This window comes from Ursus americanus, chromosome 35 (genome assembly GCF_024610735.1).
Source record: "Ursus americanus isolate L20-20 chromosome 35, mUrsAme1.1.p, whole genome shotgun sequence".
Taxonomy (NCBI): Eukaryota; Metazoa; Chordata; class Mammalia; order Carnivora; family Ursidae; genus Ursus; species Ursus americanus.
This window is the reverse complement of record NC_142161.1, coordinates 13,519,495-13,541,632: the sequence shown is the minus strand read 5'-3', so window position 1 is coordinate 13,541,632 and position 22,138 is coordinate 13,519,495. Positions and strand designations below refer to the sequence as shown.

The 22,138-nt window shown below is 41.9% G+C and overlaps 1 protein-coding gene, 1 long non-coding RNA gene and 1 pseudogene across 4 annotated transcripts in view; 1 reads left to right on the top strand and 2 right to left on the bottom strand.

The window, feature by feature from the left end:
- NPAS3 (neuronal PAS domain protein 3) overlaps positions 1-22,138 on the bottom strand; it is an 817,945-nt gene that overhangs the window by 61,557 nt on the left and 734,250 nt on the right. For both annotated transcript variants that reach the window (XM_087859047.1, XM_087859046.1), the window contains one exon: positions 3,735-3,853. In XM_087859047.1, coding sequence (XP_087715173.1) covers positions 3,735-3,853 — 119 coding nt within the window. The remainder of the gene's footprint in view (positions 1-3,734; positions 3,854-22,138) is intronic.
- LOC148107109 (uncharacterized) overlaps positions 1-22,138 on the top strand; it is a 246,574-nt gene that overhangs the window by 125,547 nt on the left and 98,889 nt on the right. The window contains exons 1-2 of one of the 2 annotated variants that reach the window (XR_015723071.1): positions 12,013-12,059; positions 14,750-14,979. This is a non-coding gene — a long non-coding RNA (uncharacterized LOC148107109). Of the gene's footprint in view, positions 1-12,012; positions 12,060-14,749; positions 14,980-22,138 lie in introns of those variants that run through there. The other variant, XR_015723070.1, reaches the window with a different exon arrangement.
- LOC148107110 (small nucleolar RNA U3) lies at positions 20,664-20,845 on the bottom strand (annotated as a pseudogene).

Genomic DNA, 22,138 nt, shown 5'->3' with positions numbered 1-22,138 from the left:
CCTGGAAAGGAAGGTAAATCTCTGCAAATCTCCATAAAGGAGTGTTGTGGGACATGCTGAGCCACAGGGAAGGTCTTAATCAGGCCAGAGGTTTTTCTTTTAAAAAATTGAGATGAACTTTCCATCCGTTGAGGTCCAGCTCGTGGGGAATTCTTCTTTGGACTCTATCTGTGAAGCAGTGAGGTAGGGGGTGGAGAGCGCGGACTGCGGGGCCTAACTGCCTGGTCAGTCCTGGCTCCTCAGTAGCTACTTAACAGCTGTGCGAACACGCGCAAAGTACGGAGCCCATTAAAGCTCAGTTTCACCACCCGCAAAATGGGCATAACGATGGTATGTAAAACTTGAAGAATGCCCGGCACAGAGGAAGTTTTTAAACATTGTACGGGTTAGATCACATAAGTATGAAGTGTTGGGCAGAGTACGTGTCAGAGTCAATGTTCGGCAGGTGTTACTTTGGTGGCCATTATTACTGTCAGTGATAAGAGCAACACTAACGAGTGGCAGATAAGTCGATGGACAGAGTCAGAAAAGCGTATGTGCCAAGGTCACAGGAAGAGTGGAGAGAAGTATCATGGCCTGCACTGGGCATAGCTTAACATCCTGGAGCTTTACGGGAAAAGAAAGAAGCAAACAATGGTGATAAATTAGGAGGAATATTGGGAGTGTGGTGAAATTATCATCGCTGTTTCTTTTTATTTGTGCTTATTGTGTGGTGGTGGGGTGATTACCGGTTTTATTTGAATGTTTTATAAGCTGTTAGATTTATTTACTGAGAATGCACAGATAAGTAGGGATGTTATTCAGCTCTGTCTTCGTCATGGGCTCCCATCGGCTCTTCCACTGACTTGCTGACGAGCTTAGTTAACGAGGCAAGGGCATGGTGGAGGAGGAGGGCTAGCGCTGGATCTGCGGGAGGACTCATCGTGTTGGGGGAAGAGTGGATGAATCAACTCTCGCAGTCCTGGGGAGGGAGGTGAGCTACCGGATGGAGACTTTCCTGATGTCTTGAGAAAGACGTACCGCCAGGGTACGTCAGAGGAGTACGATCACCTCAACATTCTAGGATTTGCTGGAAGCTGCAATAACTCCTCTTTTCCAATCCTGGATGTTCACCATTGTACTTTTTCATATTCTGTTTCTCGAGGTGCCTTCCTACAAGGTGTCTTTAGTCCTAAGCCCAAGGAGCTCTGCAAACATGTTCTTCCATGTTTCTGTGGTGGTCTGTTCTCATTTATCACTCACGGGTGACATGTCACCTCCTCGGGGAGACCTTCTGTGACTCTCCTATCTGAAGTGGCCCCCACCAGCCACCCTCACAGGACCTTGCTTTACTCTCAGCATAATAGCGTCGCCTAGTGGTTCAGCGCACAGGCTGTGGGGCCAGACGCCCAGAGTTCAAACCCTCAGCTGTGTCCCGTCAATGTGTGAAGTTGGGTATGCTAATTAACCCCTAGCCTTAGTTTCTTCACCTGTAAAATGGAAACAAGGAGGATTTGTTTCTTCTGGGACTGCTGTGAGGGCTAATGCACGCACGCCGCACCACCCCCAGCGCACTATAACGTGTCTACTACGGTAGTCCCTGTTGTTTGGACTTTTTCACTGTCTGAAATCACCTTATTTATTGCTATTGACTGTCTCCCGCTGTTAGAATCTAAGTACCACAAAAGCAGGGACTTTTTATTGTTTCATGTTGGGTTATAGGATCTAGAAGAGGCTGCAGAGAAACTCAAGAGAAATTCATCGAATGGATAATCTATTAATATTTAAGAAATGAGGGGTGCCCGTGGCTCAGCCGGTTAAGCGTCTGCCTTTGGCTTGGGTCATGATCTCAGGGTCCTGGGGTTGAGCCCCGTGTCGGGCTCCTTGCTCAGCAGGGAGCCTGCTTCTCCCTCTCCCACTGCCGCTCACCCCACTCATTCTCTCTCTCTCTCTCTCTCTCTCTCTGTCTCTCAAATAAATAAATAAAATCTTTAAAGAAAAAAGAAAAGTAATGAGTTTGTACAATTTCAGGCCACGCAGGAAAAACAGCTGTCCCGAGATGACCAAACAGCAACACAGCAAGAACGCGAGCTACAGGGTCCCTTGCCTAGACTGAAACAGAAACTATTTCTCTACTTGCACAGCCTACTTTTTTTGTAGACTCAAAATTGTCCAGGGCTTTTGATCTCTCTCACTGGTCATGTGAAAGCAGTAACTTTTTGTTCAAAAAATTAATGACACTGAAGTATACTAAATATTGCTTTGTCAAACTATACTTCGCCTCTCCCACCCTTCCTCCCTCCTGGGACATGCCCCCCACAAACCAGTAAGAAACCGCTAAAAGTGAGGAGCGCATGCCGACAGAACACAGGTGAGAGGAAGCCCTAGGGCTCCTAAAAGCCGGACCGCCAACACTGCGTCTTGCTGCCGTGACAATGACACTGACCGCTCTACCTGCAGCTTGCTTACAGAATCCCAAACTTGCTCATGCTACACACTTCGGAACTCATAAATGTCTTGGGTTCAGTTAAGGCAGGAAAAATCAAAACAGTTAAGGATAGAGTCGGGATTTTTCCCTCCACCATATCCCTTTGTAATGGGCCTCTGTAGGAGAAAGCTCCTGCCGGTGGAGCTGCCTGGTGCCTCTCCTTTGCTTCGAACCCCGTTAAGGGTTAAGGATGCTCCACGTGTGCCCTTCAGACGGTAGGACAGCTCAGCTAAAGGTCGTGCATGGAAGGGCCTGCTTCCTGCCCCCTTCCTTTTTCTCTCTGAAGAATTCATGTCAAAGAAACTACCCGAACTGACTTTTAGGCGGCCCCTGGTTTCTGATGACTTATATATGGTTTTTAAGCCCCATGATAATGACTCTTAACCATCCCTGACAATGCTACGGTAACCCTAAAGAACTGAGCTATCAGAAGCTCTCAACTCGAAAACTGCAAAACGTCACGCCGGCCACATGTCTCATACATTCGGTTGCTGTGTGTCCTCCCGCATAGAGTAAATATTGTTTGAGAGACTGGTTAGTGTGTTGTAAAATTGATAAGATTCAGGTTTCCAAAGGCATTTCATAAATTTCATAGCTCTTAATTTATGTTGCTATAGTAACCAAAATGTTGGAATTTCCCGAGATTAGGAGGCTTTTGTATCCTTCCCCTTAAAATGATAATAATGTAGATTATGACGCCAGACGTGGTCTTTGCTGTTGTGGGACATGTGCTCTGTATGTTGAGTATTCTGTGGATGCTGAGGTATGACTGAATGTGCAGTAATTGTAATTTCAACTAAGATTCCTGACGCCCAACCTGATTTTATTTGCGTATATGAGCCTTGGTGGCCAAGAGGTTCGTAAAACGGACAGTCTTTCTAAAGAGAAAGGGGGAATTTGAAGGAAGAAGCAGAATTCTTACAAGTAGCCATTCTAGAACGCTCATCTTAAGGACTGATATGAATTTGGTTCACCTTCCCCATCAAAGGGAATTTCTAGCAAGTGCTGAAGACCTTGGTGCATTATTAACAAGTGTTTTAAGAAAAGACACTCTATTGAGGGATTTAGTGCCTCAGCAACATCTGAAGTGAGAATGAGACGTGTAATGAAGCCTGTACCTTGAGACAGGACAATAACTAAGAAACCGACGGGCTGCTCGAGGTCACAGGCGTTAATTATATGGACCCAAAGCAGCCGGGAAACTCGATGCAAATGACCTAGGATTGACCTGAGACCGAAATATGTCCCCTCCCAGAGCCCAGCTCACCTTATATCCGGATGATTTGATGTGCACGCCGCGTTTGGTCAGTGTAGATTTCATTCGGATGAAAAAGGAACGCTCAAGGGTGTTGTCAGTGGTTAGCAGACTGGGGCTGGTTGACTCCACTGAAGAATACAAAAATATACACACACATGATTTAGATGTCTACACAGCCCCTCACAGCTACTGCTCAGGTGCAATCCTTGAGTTCACTAAAAATAAATGACTGATGGGTGCTAAGAGCGTGGTAATCAATTTACCTCACTTAGAAAATGTTTACTTTGCAGAAAATAAAAAAGAAAAATTAATGAATCCAAAGTGACTCCATTCCAGCTTCTAGCAGGAGCTTTTCAGGCCTTCTAACTTCCAGCAGCTCCGCAAGTAGGGTCTACAATAAGTAAGTAATAGCAGCACACCCGCATCTTGGCAGGTGCACACGGATGGAATGGTCATGAGAAAGGAGGACACCATAGATTTAAGGAATTAACCAAGAATGAGGCTGAGAGGCTGCTGATGAGAGCACGGATCACTTGCTCTTTGTCCTCCCTGCAAATCTGTTCTTGTAATATTTGCCCACTGGCCAGTTCTGAGGACCATGTAACTGTATGCTAGCCGGGGCCCTTGTGCTCCTGAGTTGGTCTCCTTCGTTGTGGGGAATAAGAAAGCATAAAGTCTTCTCAACTGACCCATGATAGAGGGCTGAGAATGGAATGTACAGACAGAAAGGAATAAAAACCACCAACAGTATCAACTGTCCATTGCTGTCTCTAATGGCGTCTTGCCCTCCGCCCCCATCTGAACAGGATATTAACAAATAATCATCTCCTCTCTTAAGTAAGACTGTTACTCTTCCCCTTCATACACTTTTAGACTAAGTGGAACACTTCTTTACTCCTGAAACTTAAAATGATAGTTTGCAGTCTTGTTGATCTAAAAACACCTTTCTGCAACCAGGCCACAAGGCAACATCAATCTATCTGCTAAGGGATTTTATCAATTTGAGCGTTGTCCTGAAAAGAAATTAATTTTGGTATTTTTAAGCCTAATAAAAACTGTCTAATTTTACTCTTCTAGAATAGTAATTTAAAGTTTTAAAAATTTTTCTGAGTCTAAAATTGAAAAAAAAAAATATGTCCAACAACGAATGGGATTTGTTTTGAGAAGGCTTACGCTAACACTGATTTTCTCCAGGGTGGGGGTAAAGAAATATGTGTCACAAAGGGACTTGTAAGAATTAAGCATATGTGAAAATAGTTATGAAAACACAAAGAAAAATAGGAAAAACAAGCTTTTGAACTTTAAATTCAGAAACACATTCCATCTCTTTCTAAGGGAAAGAAATACCTATTTTTTTACATGAAACTCGATGCTCAGATGAAAGAATAGGAGCTCCTATAATAGAGAAACCTTACTGTTTGTGGTCTGTGGCTTTTCTTGTATCACTCCTGTCTAAATAGGACTGTATTTTCCTATGTTGGTGGCATATGGTTGGTTCTGGGGAGAGGGAGCCACTGCAAGTGTCCCTTTCTTATGTGTCTCTCTTACGATTTTCTTTTCTTTTCTTTCTTTCTTTCTTTCTTTCTTTCTTTCTTTTTTTTTTGTTTTAGAGAGCATGGATCTGATGTCATTTTAAATGTACAGCTTTTTATCACTCGAGGGAAAAGCAGAGCCATGTTATATTTAGTACTTTCATTTCTTCTGATTAAATATGAATTACTATGAAATTTTTCTCATCATCTAACACGCCATAATACGCCAACAGCTTTTTAATACACTATATAAGCACAAACTTCTGCTCTAAGAGTTTAATTTGCCCCTCTAATCCAATCACATCAACCTTATTTCTCTTATCAGAGATTCCCATTTTGAATTAAATGAGCTCATTAGTTTTAATCAAAAGCAGAGAGATCAAAACTTAAACGTAAATGCTTTAGATCAGAACTGTCAGTCAGCCGTGCAGTTCTATTTTACTAAAACACAAGATCAGAGACCCTTAGAACCAATTTTTTCTCGTAAGGGATGCCGAGAGCTTGAAGATGCTATATCCTTTTTTTCCCCCCTCCCCTTCCCAAGGACAGATTATACATTTAAGGTTAGACTTCATTTATAGCAGTTTTTCATCCTGGTGGAAATGGAAAAGTATGCCAATCTACTGTTGTCCCTTTCACATTTATTGGCACTGGTCCTCAGAGACTTGAACTAACGGGAAGCCATCAGAATCCACACCACAAACTCGGCCTTAAAAATTCAGCTCTGTTCAGCAAGATCGTGTTTGCAATCGCTGAGGAAAAATGAAACTTCCCGCAGAAGTGAGATGTATTTTAGGGCCCGGGTGCTGGGTACCGTGACCCCAGGAGGGAGGAACCGCCTCACTCCATCCTTAGAAACCGTCGTTTGCAGGACGGAGAACGGCGGAGTACAGCGCTTGGTGGGCACGGTCCAGACGCAGCACGGATGCGCCCCGGCCGAGGCCCTGCACGCAGCACCCCTGCCTTACAGCCGTGACGGCCTAAACATACGGGGGCGGCGGCAATTACACGCAGGACATCCAGTGTGGGAGGAACGCTAAGGTCAGGTTTGCTCCGTGGAAGCTGAGGTTTAAGCTCGAAGCTGGTCTCGGAGCTCTATTTCCGATCATGCGGGAATGGGGAGTCGGGGAGAAAGAGAGGGGGCCCCTTAGGAAAGAGTTTGCTCTCCGATAAAGATTCCCCTTTCCATTCCATATGACTGTCTCCTTCTGAGGACAGGGTGGGAATGACGCGCCAGGCTGTCCCTTCCGCAGGGACGCATAACCCGCGTGCAGCACGCGCGCCACGGCCGAGCTTCCGTCCAGCGCGAGCAAGTGCACGCTGGTTGCCCAGCTCCGACCGCGGGCGCCAGGTGCGGGCCGCCGCTTTCGGGTGTCTCCGGGAGAAGCGCGGTTTTGATGAAGGTTCGGGAGAGAGCGTGGCCTTGGGATGCGCAACATGCCTGTGGCGTTGAATAGAGAGAGTGTGTGTACACACGTGTGCGGATATGGTTGTGCGTGTACGGGGTGTGTGTGTGTGTGTGAAGAGGACAGTGTGGCGAGAGAGGTGTCCTTAAGACTGGTGCCCTATAAAGACGGTGGGACCCAGTCCACACCAAAGCAGCATTTTCGAGTGCTTTCTAGAGATCAGATGCTTTCCTGTCAGCTTTTTGAGGCAGGCCCTGACTGCTGCGTGCTCTGATAAGAAATTTGGGATTCAGAGATGCTCCATCCCCTGCCGGAGACAGAGGAGAAATTTATGGGTAAAACCGGATTAAGTGGTCAAAGCCCAGATAGGGCCAGTTTTGACCCATGAATTATAAACAAGGAGCTGGAAAACAAAACACAAACGAGACCCACACAACTCAACGCTAGATAAAGAAATATACTCTTTTGCTGAATCTCAAGGGCCTCAACTTTTTAATAAATCTAAATTATCTCAGCTCTCGAAATGTCAGTTTTTGCATATTTTGTAAAATTTACAGAACAATTTATAGCAAAGTTGTAATAATTTTTATGCTGGCAAATGCCACCATAATGTGAAACCATATCTGCGTTATTTCACATTTGTTTATGAATCCCTGACTAGCGCTGTAGTTGCTGCTTCCTTATTACTATGGAGGGGCAGGGGGTGCAGGGGGAGCTCAAGGAGGAGGCAGAAGCTCAGAACCGTCTGGTTCTGCTGGCTAATGCTAGGGCCAAGTCCACCTGAACACTTCCTGTATTCTTTCCAGGGTCTCTGTAAATAGATGAGGCCCCAGCATAAACAGCATCTTTCTTTTTCATACCCTACAAATGTTTTCAGTGCAACCTAGGGTCAGAACCCTCCGACCGCCACCAACTCCTGATATAGGAGGGAAGGAAAAGAAAAATTAAGTTTTGAGAAAACTTGGTTGCTCCTCAATTGTGAACGAAGTTTTTTTCCTTTTGAAGGAGAAGTGGATTGGGGCATGTTGCTAACATATGAAGTTAAATATATTCTTTTCCTATTTCATTGCCTAAATGAACCTTTCCTTTTTCAGAGGTTCTGTGCACACAGGACAAACCAAAGTGCAAATAACCAAAATTACTTTCAGAAGACAAGGGAAGAGATGTTTGTTCGTTTTGCAATTACCTCGATAAAGCCAAATTGTTCCATTGTCCTATTCTGTTTGCTTTGTTAGATACTGATGTATTTTAGGACTTTAGAATGAGTATGTGTCAAGTATGTGACAAGTTGTTTCTTTTCTTACAAAAGTTTTCCTGCTCTTCTTCAGCCACTCGGAAGTTATCCATAGTCATATGGCTGTCCGTGGTCAAGGAAATGTGAGCCAAAGTCCTGTGTCGCTTCCAGGGGGAACTTTTGAAAAGAGCCAGTCTCTTACTAGAAAGCGGTCCTTTCTCTTTCTTTCTGCCATGGTGACTATCGACATTTCAGATGGTGCCTGCTCCGTCAGCCTGCGTCTTGGAACGGACATAGTGTGGGACAGAACCCACAGCTGACCCTCAGAGAAATAAATTTTTGTTATAATTTCAGAATCATTTTTTACTGCAGCATAACTTAGCCCATACTGACTGGATACAAATACTAGATCTTTATTACATAGAAAGAGTCTCTGTTGTCCAAGTCTTCCACGTAGTCAGTGGCAGAGCGCACAGACATGACATATGTTTGTCTGACTCCAAAGGTCACGATGTTGCCAAATGCTGTTCTTATAGTTATTTCTATCCTCATTTTATGTCTTATGCTAGGTACTCCAGGTCAACAAGGTTGGCACAGGTCTAATTTGCATCCCCTTTACCACCTACCATGGTTCCTTGTTCTCAGAGCAAAAATTACACATACATGCACATAATACATATATGCATTTACATACGTCTAATATATTCAATAACTAATATTCATTAAATATTGACTTTAAGAAGATCTTCCCAACCTGGTTTTCCAATAGTAGGACAAACATGGTAAATAAATCTTATCTCACAGATAGTATCCCAGCAGATTTTATGTTTACCCACGATGACAAATGTGGTCATTTAAAAACGCCATAAATCATTTGATACTCCTCCTTCCAAAAGGCAGGGCCTACCTTCTCTCCCCTTGAGGGTGGGCTAGACTTGGTGACTTGCTTCTAATAGACAGCACATGGTGGGATTGGTAGGCTATGACTCCGTCATGACAGGCAGAATTACTTCTATTTTGCTCTCTCCTGGGTCACTCACTCTGATGGAAGCCAGCTGCCATGTTGTGAGGACACTTGTGCAACCTGGTGGAGAGGCTAGTGTCGCAAGGAACATAACTTTCCTAGTGAGTCACAGTCACATGAGTAAGCTTAGAAGTGGACCCTCCTGCCCCAGCCAAGTCTTCAGATGACTGTGCTCTGACTGAGATTTCCATTGTAACCTCAGGAAGGATTCTGAGCTAGAACTCACATTAACTGCTACTGGATTCCTGACCTGTAGAAAATAGGTGAGATAACTTCAAGCAAAACACTTGGCATAATCTGTTATACAATGATAGATAACTACTATAACATCCACATCGACCTTCTTTCTGGAAAAATCGTAGCCTTGTTTCGGTATGTGACCACAACATGGGTCAAACTAATAGTGAGAAGGAATGCACAGCCCACAGTTCTGGTACCTGGTGAATTCACATACACGAGAAACATTACCTGCAATGCTGATTTTTGTAAGCAGGGTTTGTGTTTTCAAAGATAAACGCTCAACTGATTTTTTAAAATGTGTGATTTGCAAAAGATGCTATCAACGGTGTCATCTACAAAACTGGGAGATCTTGAAAGGCAGGCCTGATGGCTTGCTTGTCTCTTGTTGTATTTATTCCCTGCTCTCCTCCTGCTTCCCTTACCCCCGCCCCCCACCCCAGGACCTGCAAATGCCCAGGATGGTGCTCACATAAGTAGTCACTCCGTGTACGTGTGGAATAAACTAACAGGTGCTTTCTTTTAAGAATTATTATTCCCTTTATCCCTGCCATGCCATGCTCAGGGACCGTCCTGGCCCTAGACTTGGGTGTTTTGTAGTTGTTTGTTTGTTTTTGAGGACAGAGAATCGTGCCTTCTCCTTGTATTCATCTCTAAGGCGGCATGTTCTGCAAAGCGTTATTTTGAGTCATGGGCCAGTAAAAAAAGGAAAAACAAAAAGGATGGGCCTGATTTCTCCCAGAATTAGAGAATACTTTGTTCTCTTTTTGAGAGTTGGCCTTCATCTCACTGGCCTGTCCTCTAGGACGTGCCAGGCAACTTTGAAGGGGAGAAGAGGCTTCAGTAGATTAGACTGAGCTCCTTGGCCATGGGGGCAAGGCAGTGCCCACCGTGTTCTGTGAACACACGCTGCACCACCCTTTGGCTGCCATGCAGACGCACTTCCAGCCAGGGTGCCCTGGCTCAGCAATCAGCCTCTCTCAGCTTCAGTGCTTGCTCTGGAGTACGACAAAAAAAACAAAACAAAAAAACCCAAAACCAACGAAAAAAAAACCCACTGAATTTATTTAAGTCTCATTAGGGCTGATTCCTGCTCCCACTCAGTTGCGAGTCTTCAGCATTGTTTAGAAACTTGTGAATCATTAACTGAAACTCTAGAGCATAGCTGTGAAAATAATTGTGGTTCAATAATGATGTAATAAACTTTTTTCAAAGTCACATTAAGAATAATCCGCCAAAAAAAAAAAAAAACGAGGAAAATAATAATCTGCCAACCCATGCCACCTGTCAGCACACCCTCCCTGGCAATATCCGCCTGCCTGGGATGAGAATCATAACGCATAAGGTTGCCTTCCAGGTCCCCTGCGCCTGGCAGGGGTTGCTGCTTGGTGAGGCTGTCCCCTGAGGGAGAGCAGCGCGTTCAGCGGCTGCCTGCTGCTCCGCGTTTGGGGTGTGCATGATACCACTCGGGGAAACAGACGCGGCGTCAGAGTCAAGCTGCTACCAGCGGGTGTTTCTATACACAACTACTAAGCCACAGGAAAGTTCAAGGGGAAAACCTGGGTATTGTAAAGCTAGCCTTTGAGAGTCCACGACATCCAATGTGACCCATTCTGAAGCAGGCTGTGCGCTCCCAAGAACACGCCATATGAATACTGCAAGCAAGCGTTTTAAATCTTACTGGAGACGCCCTATAAATGTTGCCACTTGAGGGATCTATTCTGGGAGAGAAATATGGCATGTCCTCCCGGGACGCTGTTGGATTCCATTACCAATATTGCGTATGGGATCGAGTGTGGCAATGCTTTTATCACGACTATAAAGTGGTTACGAGCCAATTCCTCATATAAAACATACTCAAAAACATTGAGGCTTTTTTTCCCTCCCTTTTCTGTTTCCTTCTTTTATTTCCTTCCTTTCTTTTCTCTCTTTTCCTTTCCTTTTTTTTTTTTTTTTTTTTAAACAACAAACATGATGTCAGACAAAGGGCATCAGGACTTGGTCTTTTGTAGTACAAAACAAAATAACAATACATAAACACCTTTGTGAAGGCAGCTCAAAACCCCATGTTTTCTATTAAAAAGTCATGTTCAATCTTCACTGTTGATAGAACCGAATAGCTAACACAGAGAACATTGTATATCAGAAAGGTCAATAGTTATTATGAGCTACAAATATATTTTTTTCCATCCTTCAGGCTGTTTAGCGCATATCACAGCATGAGCAGCTGTCTTCTTTAATGCTTTTAAAATTAGAATCCCAAAGAGGAAGAAAAAATTATGGTTGCAATGATTGCTCTTTGCTTTTGTAAGTTTACTTTAATATACTATTTTATATACATGAATCTTCCGTGCAGCCTATCCATGGGGCAGGGACCGGTTGCCAGGATCGAGTTGAACTGCCATGTTTATTTTCTTAGCATTCTGGCCAAATCTCCATTCCAGGAGCAGATGTTGTCGACATACTATTTTTTAAAAAGGAGTTCTATAGAGGAGTCTGGCTGCAGAGGCACTGGCAAGCACACACATATGCATTCTGCCTTTTCACTGCTTTAAAGCTCTGTGACGAACTACAACAATGCCATGTGATGAGAGACAGTTCTGCAGCCCTGGCTGCAAAATCAGCCGGTGATTCGAGCCATTGATACACAAACTCTCTCTCTCTCTCTCCAAGTGCGGGCCTGTGGACTGGGAGCATACCTTTTAAGGTTTGAAAGGTTGATCTTCTGCCTGTCCCTAGAACTTTTTGCCCTTACTCAGCACATGATCCTAAGACACAAGATGAGGTTTTTAAAATAGCACATGTAAGCACCTGTCAGATGTTTTATAATCGCTCACTTAGTCTTTGTTCAGTTATTTAAATGATTACGAATATCTACAATGAGGTGGAGCATTTATAAATGTAAGTGCTTACATTGTGGAGGACGGGAAATAGGTAGTCACTTCCGGCAGGGAGGAATGCTATGAAGAAGCACATGCAGAGTAAGGGGCTGGAGAGCACTGGTTGGGTGGACACAGGGTCTCATTGATGGGAGCGCTTTGGAGAAGACACAAAGTCACGTGGATAACTGGGGGAAGATACCACGCACACCTCACATTGTAACTTTAGGACTTCGGATTGGTAAACGGCTTTATAGAAAACTATTATTTGGATGGATAGGTACTGGTGACCAATTTTAGACATGTTACCTTTTGCCCTTTTTTTGGGTCCAAAATTAAAATAAGTGCTATACTAAAGACAAATAATTTAATATGTAGGAAACTGAGGGTGGAGTTAATGGACATAATTGTCCAGAACATTCAGTGCCTCCCAGATATACCTACCGGTATTGTCGATTCTTTGGGCAACTCCAGACTGAGTAGCTTCAGGACAGAAGGGGGAGAAAGACTAAATAAATGACCTTCCTCTCTTTGGTGAATTTTGGTAATGAACATAAAGAGACCTGAGCATGTTTACTGATCAAGAAGATTGAGCTTAAAGGTGTATACACTGGAAATGCTAATTGAAGAATTTAAATCCTAAGGGATATTTAATACGTGACTGAGAAAGATAAGTGAGTCTCTGAAATGGGGGGGGGGGAGAGGATATGGGAGGAAAAAAGGGGGGGAGAGAGGAGTGTGATGGGAATGGCCTTGAACAACTTAATTTCAATAGAGGACATGGGAGAAGGAGAGGATTTTGAAAGTGAAAGCAGCTACCTAGCAGCCCATGTGGGCAAAGCAACTAGGACCGACAGAAAATAAATAAGACTTCACAGTGGCTGGAAGTTGCTTAATTTTAAGAGCGCTAATTTTCTAGGGTACCCTAATAATAGTGGGCTTTGTGGTCTTTCCAGGCGGTGCTCAGGATTGGGAACTTCTCCCAGGGAATGGGAGCTGGCACAATGGGATTGAAAGAAAGTCCATAGAGTGAGGGATTGCCAAGGGTTAAAAACAAGCAAGTGAAAGGAACAGGGCTGGGGATGAGAAAGGGTGATGGGGCAGCCGGGGAGGTGACCTGGGGGAGGCAGCCAGAAAGGGGAGGTTTGTTTAGAAAGGATTTGTGAGAATGCGGTTTACGGCTTTTACATAAGTTTATATTATATCTCTTTCTATTCTATGTTCATAGGAAAGTTGGGAAATATGAAAGAGTAAGCCAGAAAATAAAAAAATCTCTCTATAACCTTAACACTCAGTTACAGTCACTATTAAAACTAATGTTTTGTTGCAGTCTTATTTGCTATTTATTTCTATACTTATTTCAAAATTGGGACCATACCTGTGTCTCCTGCATTTTTTAATGTCAGTCATTGCTCACTGTGTGATAATAGCAGTACTTTTATTATACACTGTTAGGGGAATAAAAAGATAATAGAGCTCTTGGTTGCAAATCAGCTTTAAGAAAAAAAAAAAACCAGAAATGAGAGATCTGCATTTGCCCATATTAGTCTCACTTCAAACATGCTATTTTTACTGGCTACATAACGTTCCATCGCTTGGTGATGAATTTCTTTGAAATTCATCTTCCTTCAACTTTTTTATTATTTCTTAGGGTGGATTTCTAGAAGTAGTATTACTGGGTCAAAGAACACGAGCTTTCTTTTTTTTCCTTTGTGTACAAATTGATTCTGTATACAACTTTGCAGAAAAGTTATGCTGTATCAGTTAACATATTATCAACAGTGTTTGATGGTGTTCCTATTGATTGCCATCTTACAATATTTATTCTCACTTAATAAAAAAATATTAAATTAGCAGAAGATTGAGAGAAGATACTTTATTGGGGTCTTCCTGAAAAGCAGTATATAAAAACATCTCACATGTTTAATTTGCATTTCTATTTCTAATGAAGTTGAATGATGCTTAATCCATATTTATTGGCCATGTGAATCTTTTTCAGTGAATCCTACATTTATGTCCTCTGTTTTCTATTTGAGTTTTTAGTATCTTTCTTATCAATTTGAATGAGGTAGTTACCTTTATTAAGGATATTATATTTTTATTTTTATTTATTTATTTTTAAAGATTTTATTTATTTATTCGACAGAGAGAGAGACAGCCAGCGAGAGAGGGAACACAGCAGGGGGAGTGGGAGAGGAAGAAGCAGGCTCCCAGCGGAGGAGCCTGATGTGGGGCTCGATCCCGGAACGCCAGGATCACGCCCTGAGCCGAAGGCAGACGCTTTAACGACTGTGCCACCCAGGCGCCCCCCCTTTTTTTTTTTTTAAGATTTTATTTATTTATGTGAAAGGATATTATATTTTTAAAATATAATTTATTTTAGAGGGGGGGGGCAGAGGGAGAGAGAATTTTAAGCAGACTCTGTGCTGAGCACAGAGACTGACGCAGGGCTCCGTCTCACGACCCTGAGATCATGACCTGAGCCGAAACCAAGAGTCAGATGCTTAACCCACTGTGCCACTCAGGTGCCCCAAGGATATTATTTTTGACATACTTCTTGTAAATATTTTCCCATATGTTTGCATTTCCTGTTTGTAATGTTCACTGATACACGTTTTTAAATTTTATATTGAGAATTCTATACGTTTTTCCCTTTGTGACTTCTGTTTGTTGCACTTATATCTTAGAAAGTTTTTTCCTTTTCTCACACAGATGTTTGGCATGTTGAAAATGAAGCATGGTTAAAGGCCAAGGGATGGCTCTGCCAATGGGTGGCTAAAGGCACGTCAAAGAACGAGCTTTTCGAGCTGTGGCAGTCAAGGACGTGTGTGTGGAGTAGCGTCTCATCCCGGAAGCTGCCATTCTGGCGTCTGTTGCCTCCTTGAGGAGACTGCTGCACAGGAAGACTGCCAGGCACAAGCGGACGCCATTGGGGACAGTAGGTGAGTGCTGTGGCTGTTGACAGAGGATCGCACTGAGAACAGGTAAAGAAGGCCCTTTTCATTCTTTTAAGAGGAATTTTGGAGTGATGATATTGGGGGAAGTGGTGCAAAAGTGGCTGTGGAAACGAAGTATGATGGCCACTCCTCGTTGGCGTTGGAGAGTCAGAAGCAGAGGAATCATGGTGTCTATCAAGAGAGAGTTTCAAGAGTGAAAGGTTTTAGTAAGAGTGAAGAAGCAGAAGTGGAGCTTGTGGAAACGGTGGTGACTCTTGCACAGTTTATTCTTTACATGAGAGTTCCCAAATAAAATCCAGGAAACCTTATTAAATTTGAATTTCAAATAAACAATGGCAGTTTTTTTTTTTTTAGCATGGTCCAAATATTGCATATGCATTTCAAATTTAACCGAGACACCTATATTTTTATTAGCGAGATCTGGCCACGCTGCCCCTAGGAAAAGGAGGAAGGGTTTTGAATGAGAGCTGTCATGTGATTAACAGGAATGAAGATTGGAGGAGTTTAGAAGCTTGGCCTGAGATCCATTTGTTTGACAGAGAAAAAGTTCTGAATGGTTGGCAGTTTCCCCTGGAGAACGTTAGAGAACTAAGCAATGACTGAAAATTCAAGTGAATGTTGATATAAATATGTGGCTTTTTTCAAATTTGCCTTCTCAGAGATGGGGTCTAGCACATGGCGATTTTTCGAAATTGAAGTGTAACTGACATACAATATCCCCTTAGTTTCAGGTGTACATCATAGTGATTCGATGTTTTTATACATTATGCAAAGATCCCCAATGTAAGTGTAGTTACCATCTGTCACCATACAAAGTTATTACAATATTATGGACTAAATTCCGTATGCTGTCCTTTTCATCCTCATGACTTATTTTATAACTGGAAGACTGTACCTATTAACCCCCTTCACCTGTTGTGCCTTCCCTCCAACCCTCCCTGCTCTGGTAACCAACGGTTTGTTTCCTGTGCCTATGAGTCTGTTTCTGTTTTGATTGTTTTGTTTTTTAGATTTTACACATAAGCCAAATCATGACTTATTTCATTTAGTAAAACACTCTCTAGGTCTATCCATGCTGTGGCAAATGGTGAGATTCTATTCTTTTTAATGGCTGAATAATATTCCTCTGTGTGTGTGTGTGTGTGTGTGTGTGTGTGAGAGAGAGAGAGAGAGAGAGAGAACTTCTTTATTTGTTCATGTATTGGTGGGTACTTAGGTTGCTTCCCTACCTTAGCTGTCATAAATAACGTTGCAGTGAACACAGAGGTGCATATAGCTCTTCAAATTGGCATTTTCATTTTCTTTAGGTAAATACCCAGCTGTAAAATTGCATGGTCCACATGGCAGTTCTATTTTTAATTTTTTGAGGAGCTTCCATACTGTTTTCCAGGGTGGCTGCACCAATTTACATTCCCACCAACAGTTCCAAGTGCTCCCTTTTCTCCACAGCCTCACCAACACTTGTTATTTTTTTGTCCTTTTGATTTTAGCCAATCTGACAGGTGTAGGGTGATGTCTCGTTCTGGTTTTGATTTGCATTTTCCTGATGATGACTGATGTTGAACATCTTCTCATGTGCCCATTGGCTATCTGTATGACTTCTCTGGAAAAATGTCTATTCAAGAGTTCTGCCTATTTTTTAATTGGGTCATTTGTTTTTATAATAAGTTGTGTGAGTTCTTTATATATTTTGGATATTAACCCCTTATTGGAAGTAGCCAGTTTTTATTTCCGTGCGTGTGCACGTGTGATCTGGGGATAGCGGAGAGCCTGGGTTGGCAGGTCTCCACAAATGTCTCCTGAGTCAGTGTCTTCTGCTCACTTACTATTTTTTATCATATAGGAGAAATTTGAGCAGCTAGAATTTGTTGGTTTCATTATGCTTTGGTCCAGCATGTCTTGAAGTGGTTACTTTTCAAAGTGTTTTCAGTTAGAAGTACTATATTAAATCTATCATCAATAAAGGATTGAGGTTTATTGGAGAATATTCTAGTAACATTATTTATACTTGTAGTAATTTAGGGGAGCCAGAAGTGGGAGATAGCCCGGTAATTATCTATAGCTTACTTTGCTAATGAATATCTATCTTGACATCTTATAATTAAGCAAATTTTCCTTTTACTTATGATCCCAGTAAGTTTCAATGACCACTGCTCTATCTTAGCACCTAAACGAAGTCTTCTAATCCTTTGGCAGAAGTAACCGTGCTTTACTGTGAGGAAGACAGGGCTTCATCATTATAATTTTGGCCAGCTAATAGATGTGTAGGCATCATAACATATATGCCGGCATCATTTCCATATCCGAACTCGACTTTAGGTCATTTGTATATTTTCTTCAAGGCTATGCATGATCTTCCCAAGTGGTGGGGATAAAAAAAAAAAAAGCAGACATTTTTTAATGACTCCATTTACATAGTTCGCAATTAGCCTTGCTGTAGAATTACCCTCTTTTCTTCAATTTAAAAAGATAAAGGCTATTGCTAATGGTGATGGTGAAAATGGGTAGACGCATCCTTTTCTCAAACTGGGTGCAACGCAAATTTGTATTAATTACTGCATTACTGCCCCTTTCCCTGCTTCACATATAACTCTCTAATGATGTACTTGATATTTTTTAACATCGACATTTCAGCGTTCTATCGGATGGCTTCTGGGTCTAAATTGTATATCCTATAATGCCAAATAATTATTTTAAAAACTGGCAGCACGTATTCCTTGTTGCCTGGTAGCTGAATGCTCCCACTGCATTTGTCATAATTGTTCTGTGGTTAATCCTCTCAACTGCAGGGACTCCAGGTATTTATGGTTGCCCTTGATCTGGGTCTTCAATTATTTGACCCTCCGTGAGAAGGAATCCATCTATAACAGTAGGCTGTCCTTTGCCTATTGCTCCATTTTATTATTGCATTTATTCTCAACAAACTCCATTTGCATGTCGTCAGTTAAGTTCTTCGGATTTTTCAAGAGCTTGAGAAAACTGCATTGTAGAAGTGACATGCAGGTTCAGGTCTTATCCATGGAGAAAATGCCCCTGTTGTGATGCTTAGCCTCCTGTTTTGCTCAAAGTTATGACCCGCATCTTTCAGTACCCTCCTTAGTCACTCAGTCACAAGCAAAACCAAAGACATCAACACAAGCTTCCCTGAAATAGAAACACTGTATACATAAAACACTGGGGACCGAGCACGCTTTCCTTCCGCAGAGAGACTTCAGAGTATTTCCCAGTCCCTGCACATACAGTGCACAGGTATTGTAATGATTACTCATATTAATTACTTACATGGTAGATAGTACAGCTTTTACTTTCTTCCGATAAAGTTCGTGTATTATATTTTTGGTGCGCAAATCGTGTTATGTTCTTTAAATTGTGAAGCATCTAATATACTGGACAAAATTAGCTTATATCCAAAGTGGAAACTAAAAATCTCATGTCAACCTAGGAAGGTCTTTATTCTGAAGGCTATGTCTTGCCCTTCAGAGTTTTTTTTGTTGATACTAACAACCACTATCTTCAATCTTTTCTCGAAGAGTAGACTGCTTCTCTCCAACCAGGTAAAATAGCAGTGTGTCTAGAAGTAATTTGGGGGAAGACCGAAGTAGTCTTAAAGGGGAAACAAGGGCAAAGGAGAAATTATCTTTTTACTGAGAGAATTAGTTTACTTTAAAAAGAATACCTTCTCTTATACAATTTGAAGTCTAACATTTTAGTAGATGTATCTTAGTCCAAAAACAAAATTATCGATAAAAATCCTTGCTAGCTTGACAATTATTTTCCTTTCTCCTTTTGGCTTGTTGGGGAAGAAAGAAAGCATTCAGATACATGCAGAACATGTAAGTAATCTCAGTAAGGTGATATTTTTGGGATTTTCCATATTTATATATTTTTTCCTACATTGTATTTTCACTACCCAAGAGCCCTGGCTGTTATTTTTTTCCCGAAGTCTGAAGATCCCCCCACGGGTTAACAAATGATTGAGGATTCTCTCTTAAAAGACTCTTTAAAAAACTGTCAGAATCAGCCTGAGACAAAGATTTATTATGAACTATTTAAAGGGCTTAATATATGTATCCCCAATGAGCCCTTGGAGCAAACTAAAAAGGAAGAGTGGAATTCTCAAAGAATAGGAAAAAATCTCCAATGCCCCACTTTCTTCGCACCATGATTACTGTTTACTCAAAGGATAAAATGCCTAACCTGTCACACAAAGTCTTCAGAAGCCACAGTCCTGCTGATGTACAGTAGAAACAAAACAATGAAGACCGACAGTAATGTGCTTGAGAAAGGCAGCTGTAATTTACTTTCTAACCTGTTCACTAACACACTAATGTGGCTACATCTTGTAGCAGGAGCTGATCTCTGACCCACGCAGCAATCAAACAACTACCCGAGTGTTGGCTGTCACAGAAGCTGGGACCGTCACCTTAATTATACGTTGCTGGATAACAAACCTTCCCTTAATGAGCAACTTTTCTCCTACGTGTATTCCGACTCACCCGTTCTGTCCTTGAGAAGGCCCATTGCAGATCAGTGCAGTTGGAATTTGCGAAGCATATTCATAAGTATTCTTCCTAACAGGTCATAAATACTACCTGCGCAGGCTGTTTGCTTTATGAGAATGCCAAGATATAATTAAAATTATAGGCTTGCGCTCCTGGGAGGCTCTAGAGAAGAATCACTCAAGACGGAAGGGAAACTTTTCAGTGAACTTGGAACCAAGCTTTTCTCTTTTCATATTAGTAATAATAGTAATTATTATTATTGTAATGACTGTCTTCTTTTCTTTGGGATTTATGTTTGGCAATGAGATTTTTTTCCCCCCTTAATTGATACGATGTCTGTACTAGTATTTTGTCTTCCTAGACATGGGATTTCTTTATTTTCCTTTCATTATAACTATCCTTGATTCTGCTATGATTGGCTGATAATGCCCCAACAATGAACACAGAGGAGGGTCTTACAGATAACCTTGAGGAGAAACAGTGCCTCTGGATGAAAAGAAGGCTTTAACATTTAGGACAAACAGGGAGGCAATCTTAAATATAAAGATGTACTTCCATCACGCCAAGAGCTTGGTGCCGGTTTGGGACTAGTCCATCAGCAAGGCGAATGGGATAGACTGGTGACTCATTGCAGAGGAGGAGAGGACTTGGAGACCGGACCTGTGGGCTCCACTTTGATTTTATTTTAATCTTCTAAAGACTTTGCTTCTTTGTCTTTTCATAGGGGTAGATACATTTTCTCTGCCAGACGGTTCTGGTGATGTTTGGTAGGATGTATGGTAATACATAGAGAGCATTTAGAGAACTCTATTGTATTTACTGTAAGCTGCCACTTACAGTGGAGACACGAATTAATCCATGCAAATCATACTGGTCGGCACATGATGAGCCCTCAGTGAATGTTAGCTTTTGTGACTGTACTCGGTGCTTCTAATATCTTTGCAGATATTAGGTGGATCTAGGAGCAGTAAGGGATGGTTATACTCAGTAGTCCCCTGGGTCCTGGAGCAGACGTTCTAACCTGGAATAGCAACAGTGGTACCGCGGGGCAGGATGCTGGCGGCAAACACAGAACGCAGTAGTGTGGCATGGGGGTCCGGCAGACGCCTTGGAATTAGGAAGCCTGAGTTCTGGGTCTGGCTTAGCAACCAGACAGCTCTACAGTCTTCAGTAATCATGGATCTCTCCACCATCGATTCCCTTAGCCCTCAGAAGCACACGATATTACACGTCTTATCTAATGTCAGGAGGTTGTTGGGGAAATCAAATAAATCCATATGAAGGAAAGGTTTGATTAATGTAAGTTAAATTTAACAAACTATAGAAATGATCCCTGAAAGTATAGTCTTTAATGTAAGTTAAATTTAAGCAGCAAACATTTGTTGAGCACTTATGCGGTACCTGGTACTGGAATACCGTGTCAAATGTGAATGTGATCAACACTGGGAAAAGAACACAAATAACCTGTAGACATGTTGCTATTTTGTTCTCAAAATCCATAGATTCACTAACATTCCTGGTTTGTGTTACTATCATCAACACCACTTTGGGTGAAAGATTACCAGGCTGATAAATTTCAGAAATGGATAGGTATCATGAACCTGACTGCAAGATGGTAAGAAAATTTTACAGTCACTGGTTTGACTAGAAAGTGCCACAGACTAAATGTGAACATGAGAAAATGCAAATGCAAAAAAGGAGAGTAGAAAATTAAACAGGGAATAGAAACAAGGAAGAAAGATGTTGTGTAGTAAGAAAGAAACCAGAGAAGATTTAAAAGATAAGTACAAAGGACTAAGAGGGATAAGAAAACCATAAAAACTATACAGATGAAGCAGGAATAAAATGTGCAAAACCGGAACCAAAGAACATTGAGAAAATAAGGGGAGAAAAGAGGAATGGAAGGGATAAGAATGCTGTTCTTACAACCACATCATGGGGTAGAGTTTGCAAACTAGCTGCTGATTCTGGGGTTGCATGCGCCAAAGACCTATGCTTTCCTCAGCCCTAAAAAGCTGGAAAAGCATGACTCGCCACAAATTTGGATATTCATTTTTCAGAAATCTAACCATTGCAAAAGCCAGTATCCCCAAATTTGCAACATTCGGATTTTAAATCCATCTATGGGGTAATAGGCTAGATTTCCTTATTAGCCATTTTCTTTCGTGCACACCAGCTTTGGGGTACCGGGAATTAGAATGAATGCCAGTGATTTACATATACATTTAATTTAGTTGTCACAACACTCTTCGAGATAAGCCCTTTTATTTTTCCCATTTTAAGGAGGATCCATTGGCTACGACCATGTACTCTGAAACAGCCTCTACTGCTCCTACATCATGGCTTAAACTAAGTCTAGATTCATTCAGTGTAATTTATTTAGAAATCTTTAACTTTCTTTCCTCTCTGCTGCGGTAGATTTCAAAGACTGCTGGTGCGTGGAAAGAAAAACCTAGGAAGTATGGGGAAAAGAGAGTAGGAAATTGTCATTTTGACTTTATTTTCCAGATTTTATGAAATGTATATCTGTTCTACAATAATCTCTCTGTGTACTTACGCTTGCGTGTTTAAAGTGTTGGTGCTTGTCCTGTTTACAACTTCCCTGAAATACTCTGTTTCGGCCTGCTGTGAATAGCTGGGAC